Source organism: Oncorhynchus keta, unplaced genomic scaffold (assembly GCF_023373465.1).
Source record: "Oncorhynchus keta strain PuntledgeMale-10-30-2019 unplaced genomic scaffold, Oket_V2 Un_contig_2511_pilon_pilon, whole genome shotgun sequence".
Taxonomy (NCBI): domain Eukaryota; kingdom Metazoa; phylum Chordata; class Actinopteri; order Salmoniformes; family Salmonidae; genus Oncorhynchus; species Oncorhynchus keta.
In genome coordinates, this window is record NW_026284279.1 from 112,501 (window position 1) to 127,500 (window position 15,000).

The window sequence follows — 15,000 nt, forward strand, 5'->3', positions numbered from 1 at the left end:
TCTGGTACTGCTGTCTGGTACTGCTGTCTGGTACTGCTGTCTGGTACAGCACTTCCTGATGTGATGACTGTCTGGTACTGCTGTCTGGTACTGCTGTCTGGTACTGCTGTCTGGTACTGCTGTCTGGTACTGCTGTCTGGTACAGCACTTCCTGATGTGATGACTGTCTGGTACTGCTGTCTGGTACAGCACTTCCTGATGTGATGACTGTCTGGTACTGCTGTCTGGTACTGCTGTCTGGTACTGCTGTCTGGTACTGCTGTCTGGTACAGCACTTCCTGATGTGATGACTGTCTGGTACTGCTGTCTGGTACTGCTGTCTGGTACTGCTGTCTGGTACTGCTGTCTGGTACGGCTGTCTGGTCTGCTGTGGTACTGCTGTCTGTACTGCTGTCTGGTACAGCACTTCCTGATGTGATGACTGTCTGGTACTGCTGTCTGGTACAGCACTTCTGATGTGATGACTGTCTGGTACTGCTGATGACTGTCTGGTACTGCTGTCTGGTACAGCACTTCCTGATGTGATGACTTCCTGACTGCTGTCTGGTACAGCACTTCTGTGATGACTGTCTGGTACTGCTGTCTGGTACTGCTGTCTGATGACTGTCTGGTACTGCTGTCTGGTACTGCTGTCTGGTACTGCTGTCTGGTACAGCACTTCCTGATGTGATGACTGTCTGGTACTGCTGTCTGGTACTGCTGTCTGGTACTGCTGTCTGGTACTGCTGTGGTACTGACTGTCTGGTACTGCTGTCTGGTACAGCACTTCCTGATGTGACTGTACTGCTGTCTGGTACTGCTGTCTGGTACTGCTGTCTGGTACAGCACTTCCTGGTACTGCTGTCTGGTACTGCTGTCTGGTACAGCACTTCCTGATGTGATGACTGTCTGGTACTGCTGTCTGGTACTGCTGTCTGGTACTGCTGTCTGGTACTGCTGTCTGGTACAGCACTTCCTGATGTGATGACTGTCTGGTACTGCTGTCTGGTACTGCTGTCTGGTACAGCACTTCCTGATGTGATGACTGTCTGGTACTGCACTTCCAGCACTTCCTGTCTGACTGCTCTGGTACAGTACTGCTGTCTGGTACTGCTGTCTGGTACTGCTGTCTGGTACTGCTGTCTGGTACAGCACTTCCTGATGTGATGACTGTCTGGTACTGCTGTCTGGTACTGCTGTCTGGTACTGCTGTCTGGTACTGCTGTCTGGTACTGCTGTCTGGTACTGCTGTCTGGTACAGCAGCTTCCTGATGTGATGACCGTGTGATTGTGTTTTTCCCCCCAAACCAAGACTACAGGCAGCTCATCCATCTCTCTGTATTCCCCCAAACCAAGACTACAGGCAGCTCATCCATCTCTCTGTATTCCCCAAACCAAGACTACAGGCAGCTCATCCATCTCTCTGTATCCCCCCAAACCAAGACTACAGGCAGCTCATCCATCTCTGTATCCCCCAAACCAAGACTACAGGCAGCTCATCCATCTCTCTGTACCCCCAAACCAAGACTACAGGCAGCTCATCCATCTCTCTGTATCCCCCAAACCAAGACTACAGGCAGCTCATCCATCTCTCTGTACCCCCCAAACCAAGACTACAGGCAGCTCATCCATCTCTCTGTATCCCCCAAACCAAGACTACAGGCAGCTCATCCATCTCTCTGTATCCCCCAAACCAAGACTACAGGCAGCTCATCCATCTCTCTGTATCCCCCAAACCAAGACTACAGGCAGCTCATCCATCTCTCTGTACCCCCAAACCAAGACTACAGGCAGCTCATCCATCTCTCTGTACCCCCAAACCAAGACTACAGGCAGCTCATCCATCTCTCTGTATTCCCCAAACCAAGACTACAGGCAGCTCATCCATCTCTCTGTACCCCCCCAAACCAAGACTACAGGCAGCTCATCCATCTCTCTGTATTCCCCAAACCAAGACTACAGGCAGCTCATCCATCTCTCTGTACCCCCAAACCAAGACTACAGGCAGCTCATCCATCTCTCTGTACCCCCCAAACCAAGACTACAGGCAGCTCATCCATCTCTCTGTATTCCCCAAACCAAGACTACAGGCATCTCATCCATCTCTCTGTATTCCCCAAACCAAGACTACAGGCAGCTCATCCATCTCTCTGTATCCCCCAAACCAAGACTACAGGCAGCTCATCCATCTCTCTGTACACCCCAAACCAAGACTACAGGCATCTCATCCATCTCTCTGTATTCCCCAAACCAAGACTACAGGCAGCTCATCCATCTCTCTGTATCACATCCCCCAAACCAAGACTACAGACAGCTCATCCATCTCTCTGTACACCCCAAACCAAGACTACAGGCAGCTCATCCATCTCTCTGTACCCCCCCCCCCAAACCAAGACTACAGGCAGCTCATCCATCTCTCTGTATTCCCCAAACCAAGACTACAGGCAGCTCATCCATCTCTCTGTATCCCCAAACCAAGACTACAGGCAGCTCATCCATCTCTCTGTACCCCCCAAACCAAGACTACAGGCAGACACCCCGTCTAGCCCACACCCCGTCTAGCCCACACCCCGTCTAGCCCACACCCCGTCTAGCCAGCACCCCGTCTAGCCAGCACCCCGTCTAGCCAGCACCCCGTCTAGCCAGCACCCCGTCTAGCCAGCACCCCGTCTAGCCAGCACCCCGTCTAGCCAGCACCCCGTCTAGCCAGCAATCCGTCTAGCTAACACCCCATCTAGCCAACAACCTTGGTATGAGGTGACTTCCTGTCCCCCTACATACAACAACCTTGGTATCACCCAGGTGGTTTCTCCACACTGGTAGTAGATGAGGTGACTTCCTGTCCCCCTACATACCGAAGTAGCGGTACTCACCAGTACTGAGGCATCTGGAGCAGCTTGCCGTAGAGGGCTGTACTGAAGGAAGGGATGAGAGGGGACAGAGGGAGGAAACCGCCTGTACTGTCCAGACAGGTCAAACCAGCCTGGACTCCAAACACCTAGAGGAGGGAGAGAGAGGACAGGTCAAACCAGCCTGGACTCCAAACACCTAGAGGAGGGAGAGAGAGACAGAGACAGAGACAGAGAGACAGAGAGAGAGAGAGAGACAGAGAGAGAGAGAGAGAGAGAGAGAGAGAGAGAGAGAAAGAGAGACAGAGACGCAGTGAGAGAGAGAGAGAGAGAGAGAGAGAGAGAGAGAGAGAGAGAGAGAGAGAGAGAGAGAGAGAGAGAAGAGAGACAGAGACGCAGAGAGAGAGAGAGAGAGAGAGAGAGAGAGAGAGAGAGAGAGAGAGAGAGAGAGAGAGAGAGAGAGAGAGAGAGAGAGACGCAGTGAGAGAGAGAGAGAGAGAGAGAGAGAGAGAGAGAGAGAGAGAGAGAGAGAGAGAGAGAGAGAGAGAGAGAGAGAAGAGAGAAGAGACGCAGTGAGAGAGAGAGAGAGAGAGAGAGAGAGAGAGAGAGAGAGAGAGAGAGAGAGAGAGACAGAGAGTGACAGAGTGAGAGAGAGAGAGAGAGAGAGAGAGAGAGAGAGAGAAAGAGAGACAGAGACGCAGTGAGAGAGAGAGAGAGAGAGAGAGAGAGAGAGAGAGAGAGAGAGAGAGAGAGAGAGAGAGAGAGAGAGAGAGAGAGAGAGAGAGAGAGAGAGAGAGACAGACAGAGACGCAGTGAGAGAGAGAGAGAGAGAGAGAGAGAGAGACAGAGACGCAGAGAGAGAGAGAGAGAGAGAGAGAGAGAGAGAGAGAGAGAGAGAGAGAGAGAGAGAGAGAGAGAGAGAGAGAGAGAGAGACCGAGAGAGAGAGAGAGAGACACCGTGAGAGAGAGAGAGAGAGAGAGAGAGAGAGACACCGTGTGAGAGAGAGAGAGACACCGTGAGAGAGAGAGAGAGAGAGAGAGAGACACCGTGAGAGAGAGAGAGAGAGAGAGAGAGAGAGACAGAGAGAGAGAGAGAGAGAGACAGAGAGAGAGAGAGAGAGAGAAAGAGACAGAGACACAGTGAGAGAGAGAGCGAGACAGAGTGAGAGAGACAGAACACAGTGAGAGAGAGAGACAGAGACAGAGACACAGTGAGACAGGACAGAGACACAGTGAGAGAGAGACACAGTGAGAGAGAGAGAGAGAGAGAGAGAGAGAGAGAGAGAGAGAGAGAGAGAGAGAGAGAGAGAGAGAGAGAGAGAGAGACAGAGACAGAGAGACAGAGACAGAGACAGAGAGACAGAGAGAGAGAGAGACAGATAGTGAGAACAATGATCAGCTAGTCAGTCTCATATCTAGTCTTTCATAAACAGCCATGTCTTCAGACTCCTCCTACCCTGACCAATGTCTGTCATTAGTAGCGTCCTGCGGATCCAGGGTGGATCTCCTCAGTCAATATTTAGATATGAGAGTGGGCGGGGTCTACTGACAGCTTCAGTAATGCCTTCACCCCAACACCATGACTCAGTAATCCAGCCAATCACAGAGAGGATTTACAGGCCAGTCAATATTTAGATATGAGAGTGGGCGGGGTCTACTGACAGCTTCAGGAATGCCTTCACCCCAACACCATGACTCAGTAATCCAGCCAATCACAGAGAGGATTACAGGCCAGCCAATCACAACAGGGTGTCTCTTACTGACCGCATGCCTTTTAATCACAGCCTCATTACCCATGCTCCCGTTAGACACTGTGTTTACGTACGGGTCAACTACAGTATAGTCATGTGGACTAGAGGCGGCCATCTTTAATATGTTGTATTAGCTGACTGACTTGGGTCCAGCTGTGACAACAGCAACTGGGCCAGCAGCTGGTAGGAGCAGGAAGCACACACAGACCTACCCTTATACACATAGACCTGCCCTGTTACACATAGACCTGCCCTTATACACATAGACCTACCCTTATACACACATAGACCTACCCTTATACACACATAGACCTACCCTTATACACATAGACCTGCCCTTATACACATAGACCTGCCCTTATACACATAGACCTACCCTCATATACACATAGACCTGCCCTGATACACATAGACCTGCCCTTATACACATAGACCTGCCCTTATACACACAGACCTGCCCTGATACACATAGACCTGCCCTTATACATATAGACCTGCCCTTATACACATAGACCTGCCCTTATACACATAGACCTGCCCTATACACACAGACCTGCCCTTATACACATAGACCTGCCCTGATACACATATACACATAGACCTGCCCTTATACACATAGACCTGCCCTTATACACATAGACCTGCCCTACACATACACACATAGACCTGCCCTTATACACATAGACCTGCCCTTATACACATAGACCTGCCCTTATACACATAGACCTGCCCTGATACACATAGACCTGCCCTATACACATACCCTTATACACATAGACCTGCCCTGATACACATAGACCTGCCCTTATACACATAGACCTGCCCTTATACACATAGACCTGCCCTTATACACATAGACCTACCCTTATACACATAGACCTGCCCTTATACACATAGACCTGCCCTTATACACACAGACCTGCCCTTATACACATAGACCTGCCCTTATACACATAGACCTGCCCTGATACACATAGACCTGCCCTTATACACATAGACCTGCCCTTATACACATAGACCTGCCCTTATACACACATAGACCTGCCCTTATACACATAGACCTGCCCTTATACACACATAGACCTGCCCTTATACACATAGACCTGCCCTGATACACATAGACCTGCCCTGATACACATAGACCTTCCCTCATACACACATAGACCTGCCCTTATACATATAGACCTGCCCTGATACACATAGACCTGCCCTGATACACATAGACCTGCCCTTATACACATAGACCTGCCCTTATACACATAGACCTGCCCTTATACACATAGACCTGCCCTTATACACATAGACCTGCCCTTATACACATAGACCTGCCCTGATACACATAGACCTGCCCTTATACATATAGACCTGCCCTTATACACACATAGACCTGCCCTTATACACACATAGACCTACCCTTATACACATAGACCTGCCCTTATACACACATAGACCTGCCCTGATACACACAGACCTGCCCTGATACACATAGACCTGCCCTGATACACATAGACCTGCCCTGATACACATAGACCTGCCCTGATACACATAGACCTGCCCTGATACACATAGACCTGCCCTGTTACACATAGACCTGCCCTTATACACATAGACCTGCCCTTATACACATAGACCTGCCCTGATACACACAGACCTACCCTGATACACATAGACCTGCCCTGTTACACATAGACCTGCCCTGTTACACATAGACCTGCCCTGTTACACATAGACCTGCCCTGTTACACATAGACCTGCCCTGTTACACATAGACCTGCCCTTATACACATAGACCTGCCCTTATACACACAGACCTGCCCTGATACACATAGACCTGCCCTTATACACACAGACCTGCCCTTATACACATAGACCTGCCCTTATACACACATAGACCTGCCCTGATACACATAGACCTGCCCTGTTACACATAGACCTGCCCTGTTACACATAGACCTGCCCTTATACACATAGACCTGCCCTTATACACACAGACCTACCCTGATACACATAGACCTGCCCTGTTACACATAGACCTGCCCTGTTACACATAGACCTGCCCTTATACACACATATACCTACCCTGATACATATAGACCTGCCCTGATACACATAGACCTACCCTGATACACATAGACCTGCCCTGATACACATAGACCTGCCCTGATACACATAGACCTACCCTTATACACATAGACCTACCCTTATACACATAGACCTGCCCTGATACACATAGACCTACCCTGATACACATAGACCTGCCCTGATACACATAGACCTGCCCTGATACACATAGACCTACCCTTATACACATAGACCTACCCTGATACACATAGACCTGCCCTGATACACATAGACCTGCCCTGTTACACATAGACCTGCCCTTATACACATAGACCTACCCTTATACACATAGACCTGCCCTTATACACATAGACCTACCCTGATACACATAGACCTGCCCTGATACACATAGACCTGCCCTTATACACATAGACCTGCCCTTATACACATAGACCTGCCCTTATACACATAGACCTACCCTTATACACATAGACCTACCCTTATACACATAGACCTACCCTTATACACACAGACCTGCCCTGATACACATAGACCTGCCCTTATACACATAGACCTGCCCTTATACACACATAGACCTGCCCTGATACACATAGACCTGCCCTTATACACATAGACCTGCCCTTATACACACAGACCTACCCTGATACACACAGACCTGCCCTGTTACACATAGACCTGCCCTGTTACACATAGACCTGCCCTTATACACATAGACCTGCCCTTATACACACAGACCTACCCTGATACACATAGACCTGCCCTGTTACACATAGACCTGCCCTGTTACACATAGACCTGCCCTTATACACACATAGACCTACCCTGATACATATAGACCTGCCCTGATACACATAGACCTGCCCTGATACACATAGACCTACCCTGATACATATAGACCTGCCCTTATACACATAGACCTGCCCTGATACACATAGACCTACCCTTATACACATAGACCTGCCCTGATACACATAGACCTACCCTGATACACATAGACCTGCCCTGATACACATAGACCTGCCCTTATACACATAGACCTACCCTTATACACATAGACCTACCCTTATACACATAGACCTACCCTGATACACATAGACCTACCCTTATACACACAGACCTGCCCTTATACACATAGACCTGCCCTTATACACATAGACCTACCCTTATACACATAGACCTACACTTATACACATAGAACTGCCCTTATACACATAGACCTGCCCTGATACACATAGACCTGCCCTTATACACATAGACCTGCCCTGATACACATAGACCTGCCCTGATACACATAGACCTACCCTGATACACATAGACCTACCCTGATACACATAGACCTACCGTCATACACATAGACCTGCCCTTATAGACACATAGACCTGCCCTGATACACATAGACCTGCCCTTATACACACATAGACCTACCCTGATACACATAGACCTGCCCTGATACACATAGACCTACCCTTATACACATAGACCTGCCCTTATACACACATAGACCTGCCCTGATACACATAGACCTGCCCTGATACACATAGACCTGCCCTGATACACACATAGACCTGCCCTGATACACATAGACCTGCCATTATACACATAGACCTGCCCTGATACACATAGACCTGCCCTGATACACATAGACCTGCCCTGATACACACATAGACCTGCCCTGATACACACATAGACCTGCCCTGATACACATAGACCTGCCCTGATACACATAGACCTACCCTTATACACATAGACCTGCCCTTATACACATAGACCTGCCCTGATACACATAGACCTGCCCTGATACACATAGACCTGCCCTGATACACACATAGACCTGCCCTGATACACATAGACCTGCCCTTATACACATAGACCTGCCCTGATACACATAGACCTGCCCTGATACACATAGACCTGCCCTGATACACATAGACCTGCCCTGATACACATAGACCTGCCCTGATACACATAGACCTGCCCTGATACACACATAGACCTGCCCTGATACACACATAGACCTGCCCTGATACACATAGACCTGCCCTTATACACATAGACCTGCCCTGATACACATAGACCTGCCCTTATACACATAGACCTGCCCTTATACACATAGACCTGCCCTTATACACATAGACCTGCCCTTATACATATAGACCTGCCCTTATACACATAGACCTGCCCTGATACACATAGACCTGCCCTGATACACATAGACCTGCCCTTATACACATAGACCTGCCCTGATACACATAGACCTGCCCTGATACACATAGACCTGCCCTGATACACATAGACCTGCCCTGATACACATAGACCTGCCCTGATACACATAGACCTGCCCTTATACACATAGACCTGCCCTGATACACATAGACCTGCCCTGATACACATAGACCTGCCCTGATACACATAGACCTGCCCTGATACACATAGACCTGCCCTTATACACATAGACCTGCCCTTATACACATAGACCTGCCCTTATACACATAGACCTGCCCTGATACACATAGACCTGCCCTGATACACATAGACCTGCCCTGATACACATAGACCTGCCCTGATACACATAGACCTGCCCTGATACACATAGACCTGCCCTGATACACATAGACCTGCCCTGATACACATAGACCTGCCCTTATACACATAGACATACACATTGAGACACAAGCCATGCTGAGACACTAGCCAACATGGCTAGTGTCTCAACATGACTAGTGTCTCAACATGACTAGTGTCTATGAGGTTAAAGGAGTCTGTCTGACCAGGAGAGGTGGCTATGAGGTTAAAGGAGTCTGTCTGGGGATGACTGACCAGGAGAGGTGACTATGAGGTTAAAGGAGTCTGTCTGACCAGGAGAGGTGACTATGAGGTTAAAGGAGTCTGTCTGTTTCGGTCTGACCAGGAGAGGTGGCTATGAGGTTAAAGGAGTCTGTCTGGGGATGACTGACCAGGAGAGGTGGCTATGAGGTTAAAGGAGTCTGTCTGTTTCGGTCTGACCAGGAGAGGTGGCTATGAGGTTAAAGGAGTCTGTCTGGGGATGTCTGACCAGGAGAGGTGGCTATGAGGTTAAAGGAGTCTGTCTGGGGATGACTGACCAGGAGAGGTGACTATGAGGTTAAAGGAGTCTGTCTGGGGATGTCTGACCAGGAGAGGTGGCTATGAGGTTAAAGGAGTCTGTCTGTTTCGGTCTGACCAGGAGAGGTGGCTATGAGGTTAAAGGAGTCTGTCTGGGGATGACTGACCAGGAGAGGTGACTATGAGGTTAAAGGAGTCTGTCTAGGGATGACTGACCAGGAGAGGTGACTATGAGGTTAAAGGAGTCTGTCTGTTTCGGTCTGACCAGGAGAGATGGCTATGAGGTTAAAGGAGTCTGTCTGGGGATGACTGACCAGGAGAGGTGACTATGAGGTTAAAGGAGTCTGTCTGGGGATGTCTGACCAGGAGAGGTGGCTATGAGGTTAAAGGAGTCTGTCTGTTTCGGTCTGACCAGGAGAGGTGGCTATGAGGTTAAAGGAGTCTGTCTGGGGATGACTGACCAGGAGAGGTGACTATGAGGTTAAAGGAGTCTGTCTAGGGATGACTGACCAGGAGAGGTGACTATGAGGTTAAAGGAGTCTGTCTGACCAGGAGAGGTGGCTATGAGGTTAAAGGAGTCTGTCTGGGGATGACTGACCAGGAGAGGTGACTATGAGGTTAAAGGAGTCTGTCTGACCAGGAGAGGTGGCTATGAGGTTAAAGGAGTTTGTCTGACCAGGAGAGGTGGCTATGAGGTTAAAGGAGTCTGTCTGGGGATGACTGACCAGGAGAGGTGACTATGAGGTTAAAGGAGTCTGTCTGACCAGGAGAGGTGGCTATGAGGTTAAAGGAGTCTGTCTGGGGATGACTGACCAGGAGAGGTGACTATGAGGTTAAAGGAGTCTGTCTGACCAGGAGAGGCGACTATGAGGTTAAAGGAGTCTGTCTGGGGATGACTGACCAGGAGAGGTGACTATGAGGTTAAAGGAGTCTGTCTGACCAGGAGAGGTGGCTATGAGGTTAAAGGAGTCTGTCTGGGGATGACTGACCAGGAGAGGTGACTATGAGGTTAAAGGAGTCTGTCTGACCAGGAGAGGTGGCTATGAGGTTAAAGGAGTTTGTCTGACCAGGAGAGGTGGCTATGAGGTTAAAGGAGTCTGTCTGGGGATGACTGACCAGGAGAGGTGACTATGAGGTTAAAGGAGTCTGTCTGACCAGGAGAGGTGGCTATGAGGTTAAAGGAGTCTGTCTGGGGATGACTGACCAGGAGAGGTGACTATGAGGTTAAAGGAGTCTGTCTGACCAGGAGAGGCGACTATGAGGTTAAAGGAGTCTGTCTGGGGATGACTGACCAGGAGAGGTGACTATGAGGTTAAAGGAGTCTGTCTGACCAGGAGAGGTGGCTATGAGGTTAAAGGAGTTTGTCTGACCAGGAGAGGTGGCTATGAGGTTAAAGGAGTCTGTCTGACCAGGAGAGGTGGCTATGAGGTTAAAGGAGTCTGTCTGGGGATGACTGACCAGGAGAGGTGACTATGAGGTTAAAGGAGTCTGTCTGACCAGGAGAGGCGACTATGAGGTTAAAGGAGTCTGTCTGGGGATGACTGACCAGGAGAGGTGGCTATGAGGTTAAAGGAGTCTATCTGGGGATGACTGACCAGGAGAGGTGACTATGAGGTTAAAGGAGTCTGTCTGACCAGGAGAGGCGACTATGAGGTTAAAGGAGTCTGTCTGGGGATGACTGACCAGGAGAGATGACTATGAGGTTAAAGGAGTCTGTCTGACCAGGAGAGGTGACTATGAGGTTAAAGGAGTCTGTCTGGGGATGACTGACCAGGAGAGGTGGCTATGAGGTTAAAGGAGTCTGTCTGACCAGGAGAGGTGGCTATGAGGTTAAAGGAGTCTGTCTGACCAGGAGAGGTGGCTATGAGGTTAAAGGAGTTTGTCTGACCAGGAGAGGTGACTATGAGGTTAAAGGAGTCTGTCTGGGGATGACTGACCAGGAGAGGTGACTATGAGGTTAAAGGAGTCTGTCTGACCAGGAGAGGTGGCTATGAGGTTAAAGGAGTCTGTCTGGGGATGACTGACCAGGAGAGGTGACTATGAGGTTAAAGGAGTCTGTCTGACCAGGAGAGGTGACTATGAGGTTAAAGGAGTCTGTCTGGGGATGACTGACCAGGAGAGGTGGCTATGAGGTTAAAGGAGTCTGTCTGGGGATGACTGACCAGGAGAGGTGGCTATGAGGTTAAAGGAGTCTGTCTGGGGATGACTGACCAGGAGAGGTGACTATGAGGTTAAAGGAGTCTGTCTAGGGATGACTGACCAGGAGAGGTGACTATGAGGTTAAAGGAGTCTGTCTGACCAGGAGAGGTGGCTATGAGGTTAAAGGAGTCTGTCTGGGGATGACTGACCAGGAGAGGTGACTATGAGGTTAAAGGAGTCTGTCTGACCAGGAGAGGTGGCTATGAGGTTAAAGGAGTTTGTCTGACCAGGAGAGGTGGCTATGAGGTTAAAGGAGTCTGTCTGGGGATGACTGACCAGGAGAGGTGACTATGAGGTTAAAGGAGTCTGTCTGACCAGGAGAGGTGGCTATGAGGTTAAAGGAGTCTGTCTGGGGATGACTGACCAGGAGAGGTGACTATGAGGTTAAAGGAGTCTGTCTGACCAGGAGAGGCGACTATGAGGTTAAAGGAGTCTGTCTGGGGATGACTGACCAGGAGAGGTGACTATGAGGTTAAAGGAGTCTGTCTGACCAGGAGAGGTGGCTATGAGGTTAAAGGAGTTTGTCTGTCTGGGGATGACTGACCAGGAGAGGTGACTATGAGGTTAAAGGAGTCTGTCTGACCAGGAGAGGTGGCTATGAGGTTAAAGGAGTCTGTTGGGGATCTGACCAGGAGAGGTGGCTATGAGGTTAAAGGAGTTTGTCTGACCAGGAGAGGTGGCTATGAGGTTAAAGGAGTCTGTCTGGGGATGACTGACCAGGAGAGGTGACTATGAGGTTAAAGGAGTCTGTCTGACCAGGAGAGGTGGCTATGAGGTTAAAGGAGTCTGTCTGGGGATGACTGACCAGGAGAGGTGACTATGAGGTTAAAGGAGTCTGTCTGACCAGGAGAGGCGACTATGAGGTTAAAGGAGTCTGTCTGGGGATGACTGACCAGGAGAGGTGACTATGAGGTTAAAGGAGTCTGTCTGACCAGGAGAGGTGGCTATGAGGTTAAAGGAGTCTGTCTGGGGATGACTGACCAGGAGAGGTGACTATGAGGTTAAAGGAGTCTGTCTGACCAGGAGAGGTGGCTATGAGGTTAAAGGAGTCTGTCTGATCTGACCAGGAGAGGTGGCTATATGAGGTTAAAGGAGTCTGTCTGGGGATGACTGACCAGGAGAGGTGACTATGAGGTTAAAGGAGTCTGTCTGACCAGGAGAGGTGGCTATGAGGTTAAAGGAGTCTGTCTGGGGATGACTGACCAGGAGAGGTGACTATGAGGTTAAAGGAGTCTGTCTGACCAGGAGGCGACTATGAGGTTAAAGGAGTCTGTCTGGGGATGACTGACCAGGAGAGGTGACTATGAGGTTAAAGGAGTCTGTCTGACCAGGAGAGGTGGCTATGAGGTTAAAGGAGTCTGTCTGGGGATGACTGACCAGGAGAGGTGACTATGAGGTTAAAGGAGTCTGTCTGACCAGGAGAGGCGACTATGAGGTTAAAGGAGTCTGTCTGGGGATGACTGACCAGGAGAGGTGACTATGAGGTTAAAGGAGTCTGTCTGACCAGGAGAGGTGGCTATGAGGTTAAAGGAGTCTGTCTGGGGATGACTGACCAGGAGAGGTGACTATGAGGTTAAAGGAGTCTGTCTGACCAGGAGAGGTGGCTATGAGGTTAAAGGAGTCTGTCTGGGGATGACTGACCAGGAGAGGTGGCTATGAGGTTAAAGGAGTCTGTCTGTCTGACCAGGAGAGGTGGCTATGAGGTTAAAGGAGTCTGTCTGGGGATCTGACCAGGAGAGGTGGCTATGAGGTTAAAGGAGTTTGTCTGACCAGGAGAGGTGACTATGAGGTTAAAGGAGTCTGTCTGGGGATGACTGACCAGGAGAGGTGACTATGAGGTTAAAGGAGTCCGTCTGACCAGGAGAGGTGACTATGAGGTTAAAGGAGTCTGTCTGGGGATGACTGACCAGGAGAGGTGGCTATGAGGTTAAAGGAGTCTGTCTGGGGATGACTGACCAGGAGAGGTGGCTATGAGGTTAAAGGAGTCTGTCTGGGGATGACTGACCAGGAGAGGTGACTATGAGGTTAAAGGAGTCTGTCTGGGGATGACTGACCAGGAGAGGTGGCTATGAGGTTAAAGGAGTCTGTCTGGGGATGACTGACCAGGAGAGGTGACTATGAGGTTAAAGGAGTCTGTCTGACCAGGAGAGGTGGCTATGAGGTTAAAGGAGTCTGTCTGACCAGGAGAGGTGGCTATGAGGTTAAAGGAGTCTGTCTGGGGATGACTGACCAGGAGAGGTGACTATGAGGTTAAAGGAGTCTGTCTGACCAGGAGAGGTGGCTATGAGGTTAAAGGAGTTTGTCTGACCAGGAGAGGTGGCTATGAGGTTAAAGGAGTCTGTCTGGGGATGACTGACCAGGAGAGGTGACTATGAGGTTAAAGGAGTCTGTCTGACCAGGAGAGGTGGCTATGAGGTTAAAGGAGTCTGTCTGGGGATGACTGACCAGGAGAGGTGACTATGAGGTTAAAGGAGTCTGTCTGACCAGGAGAGGCGACTATGAGGTTAAAGGAGTCTGTCTGGGGATGACTGACCAGGAGAGGTGACTATGAGGTTAAAGGAGTCTGTCTGACCAGGAGAGGTGTGGCTATGAGGTTAAAGGAGTCTGTCTGGGGATGACTGACCAGGAGAGGTGACTATGAGGTTAAAGGAGTCTGTCTGACCAGGAGAGGTGACTATGAGGTTAAAGGAGTCTGTCTGGGGATGACTGACCAGGAGAGGTGGCTATGAGGTTAAAGGAGTCTGACCAGGTCTGGGGATGACTGACCAGGAGAGGTGACTATGAGGTTAAAGGAGTCTGTCTGACCAGGAGAGGCGACTATGAGGTTAAAGGAGTCTGTCTGGGGATGACTGACCAGGAGAGGTGACTATGAGGTTAAAGGAGTCTGTCTGACCAGGAGAGGCGACTATGAGGTTAAAGGAGTCTGTCTGGGGATGACTGACCAGGAGAGGTGACTATGAGGTTAAAGGAGTCTGTCTGACCAGGAGAGGTGGCTATGAGGTTAAAGGAGTCTGTCTGGGGATGACTGACCAGGAGAGGTGGCTATGAGGTTAAAGGAG

The 15,000-nt window shown here is 49.9% G+C and overlaps 1 protein-coding gene and 1 long non-coding RNA gene across 2 annotated transcripts in view; both read right to left on the reverse strand.

The window, feature by feature from the left end:
* Positions 1–15,000, reverse strand: part of LOC118379182 (intermembrane lipid transfer protein VPS13B) — a 260,392-nt gene that overhangs the window by 67,994 nt on the left and 177,398 nt on the right. Inside the window, 1 exon segment of the mRNA XM_052505923.1 lies at positions 2,853–2,977. Within this exon segment, the coding sequence (XP_052361883.1) occupies positions 2,853–2,977 (125 nt within the window).
* LOC127922285 (uncharacterized) lies at positions 7,027–9,234 on the reverse strand. The gene is made up of 3 exons (XR_008110761.1): positions 8,411–9,234; positions 7,879–7,898; positions 7,027–7,074 (listed from the first exon to the last, which is right to left on the reverse strand). It is a non-coding gene; the product is annotated as an uncharacterized LOC127922285 (long non-coding RNA).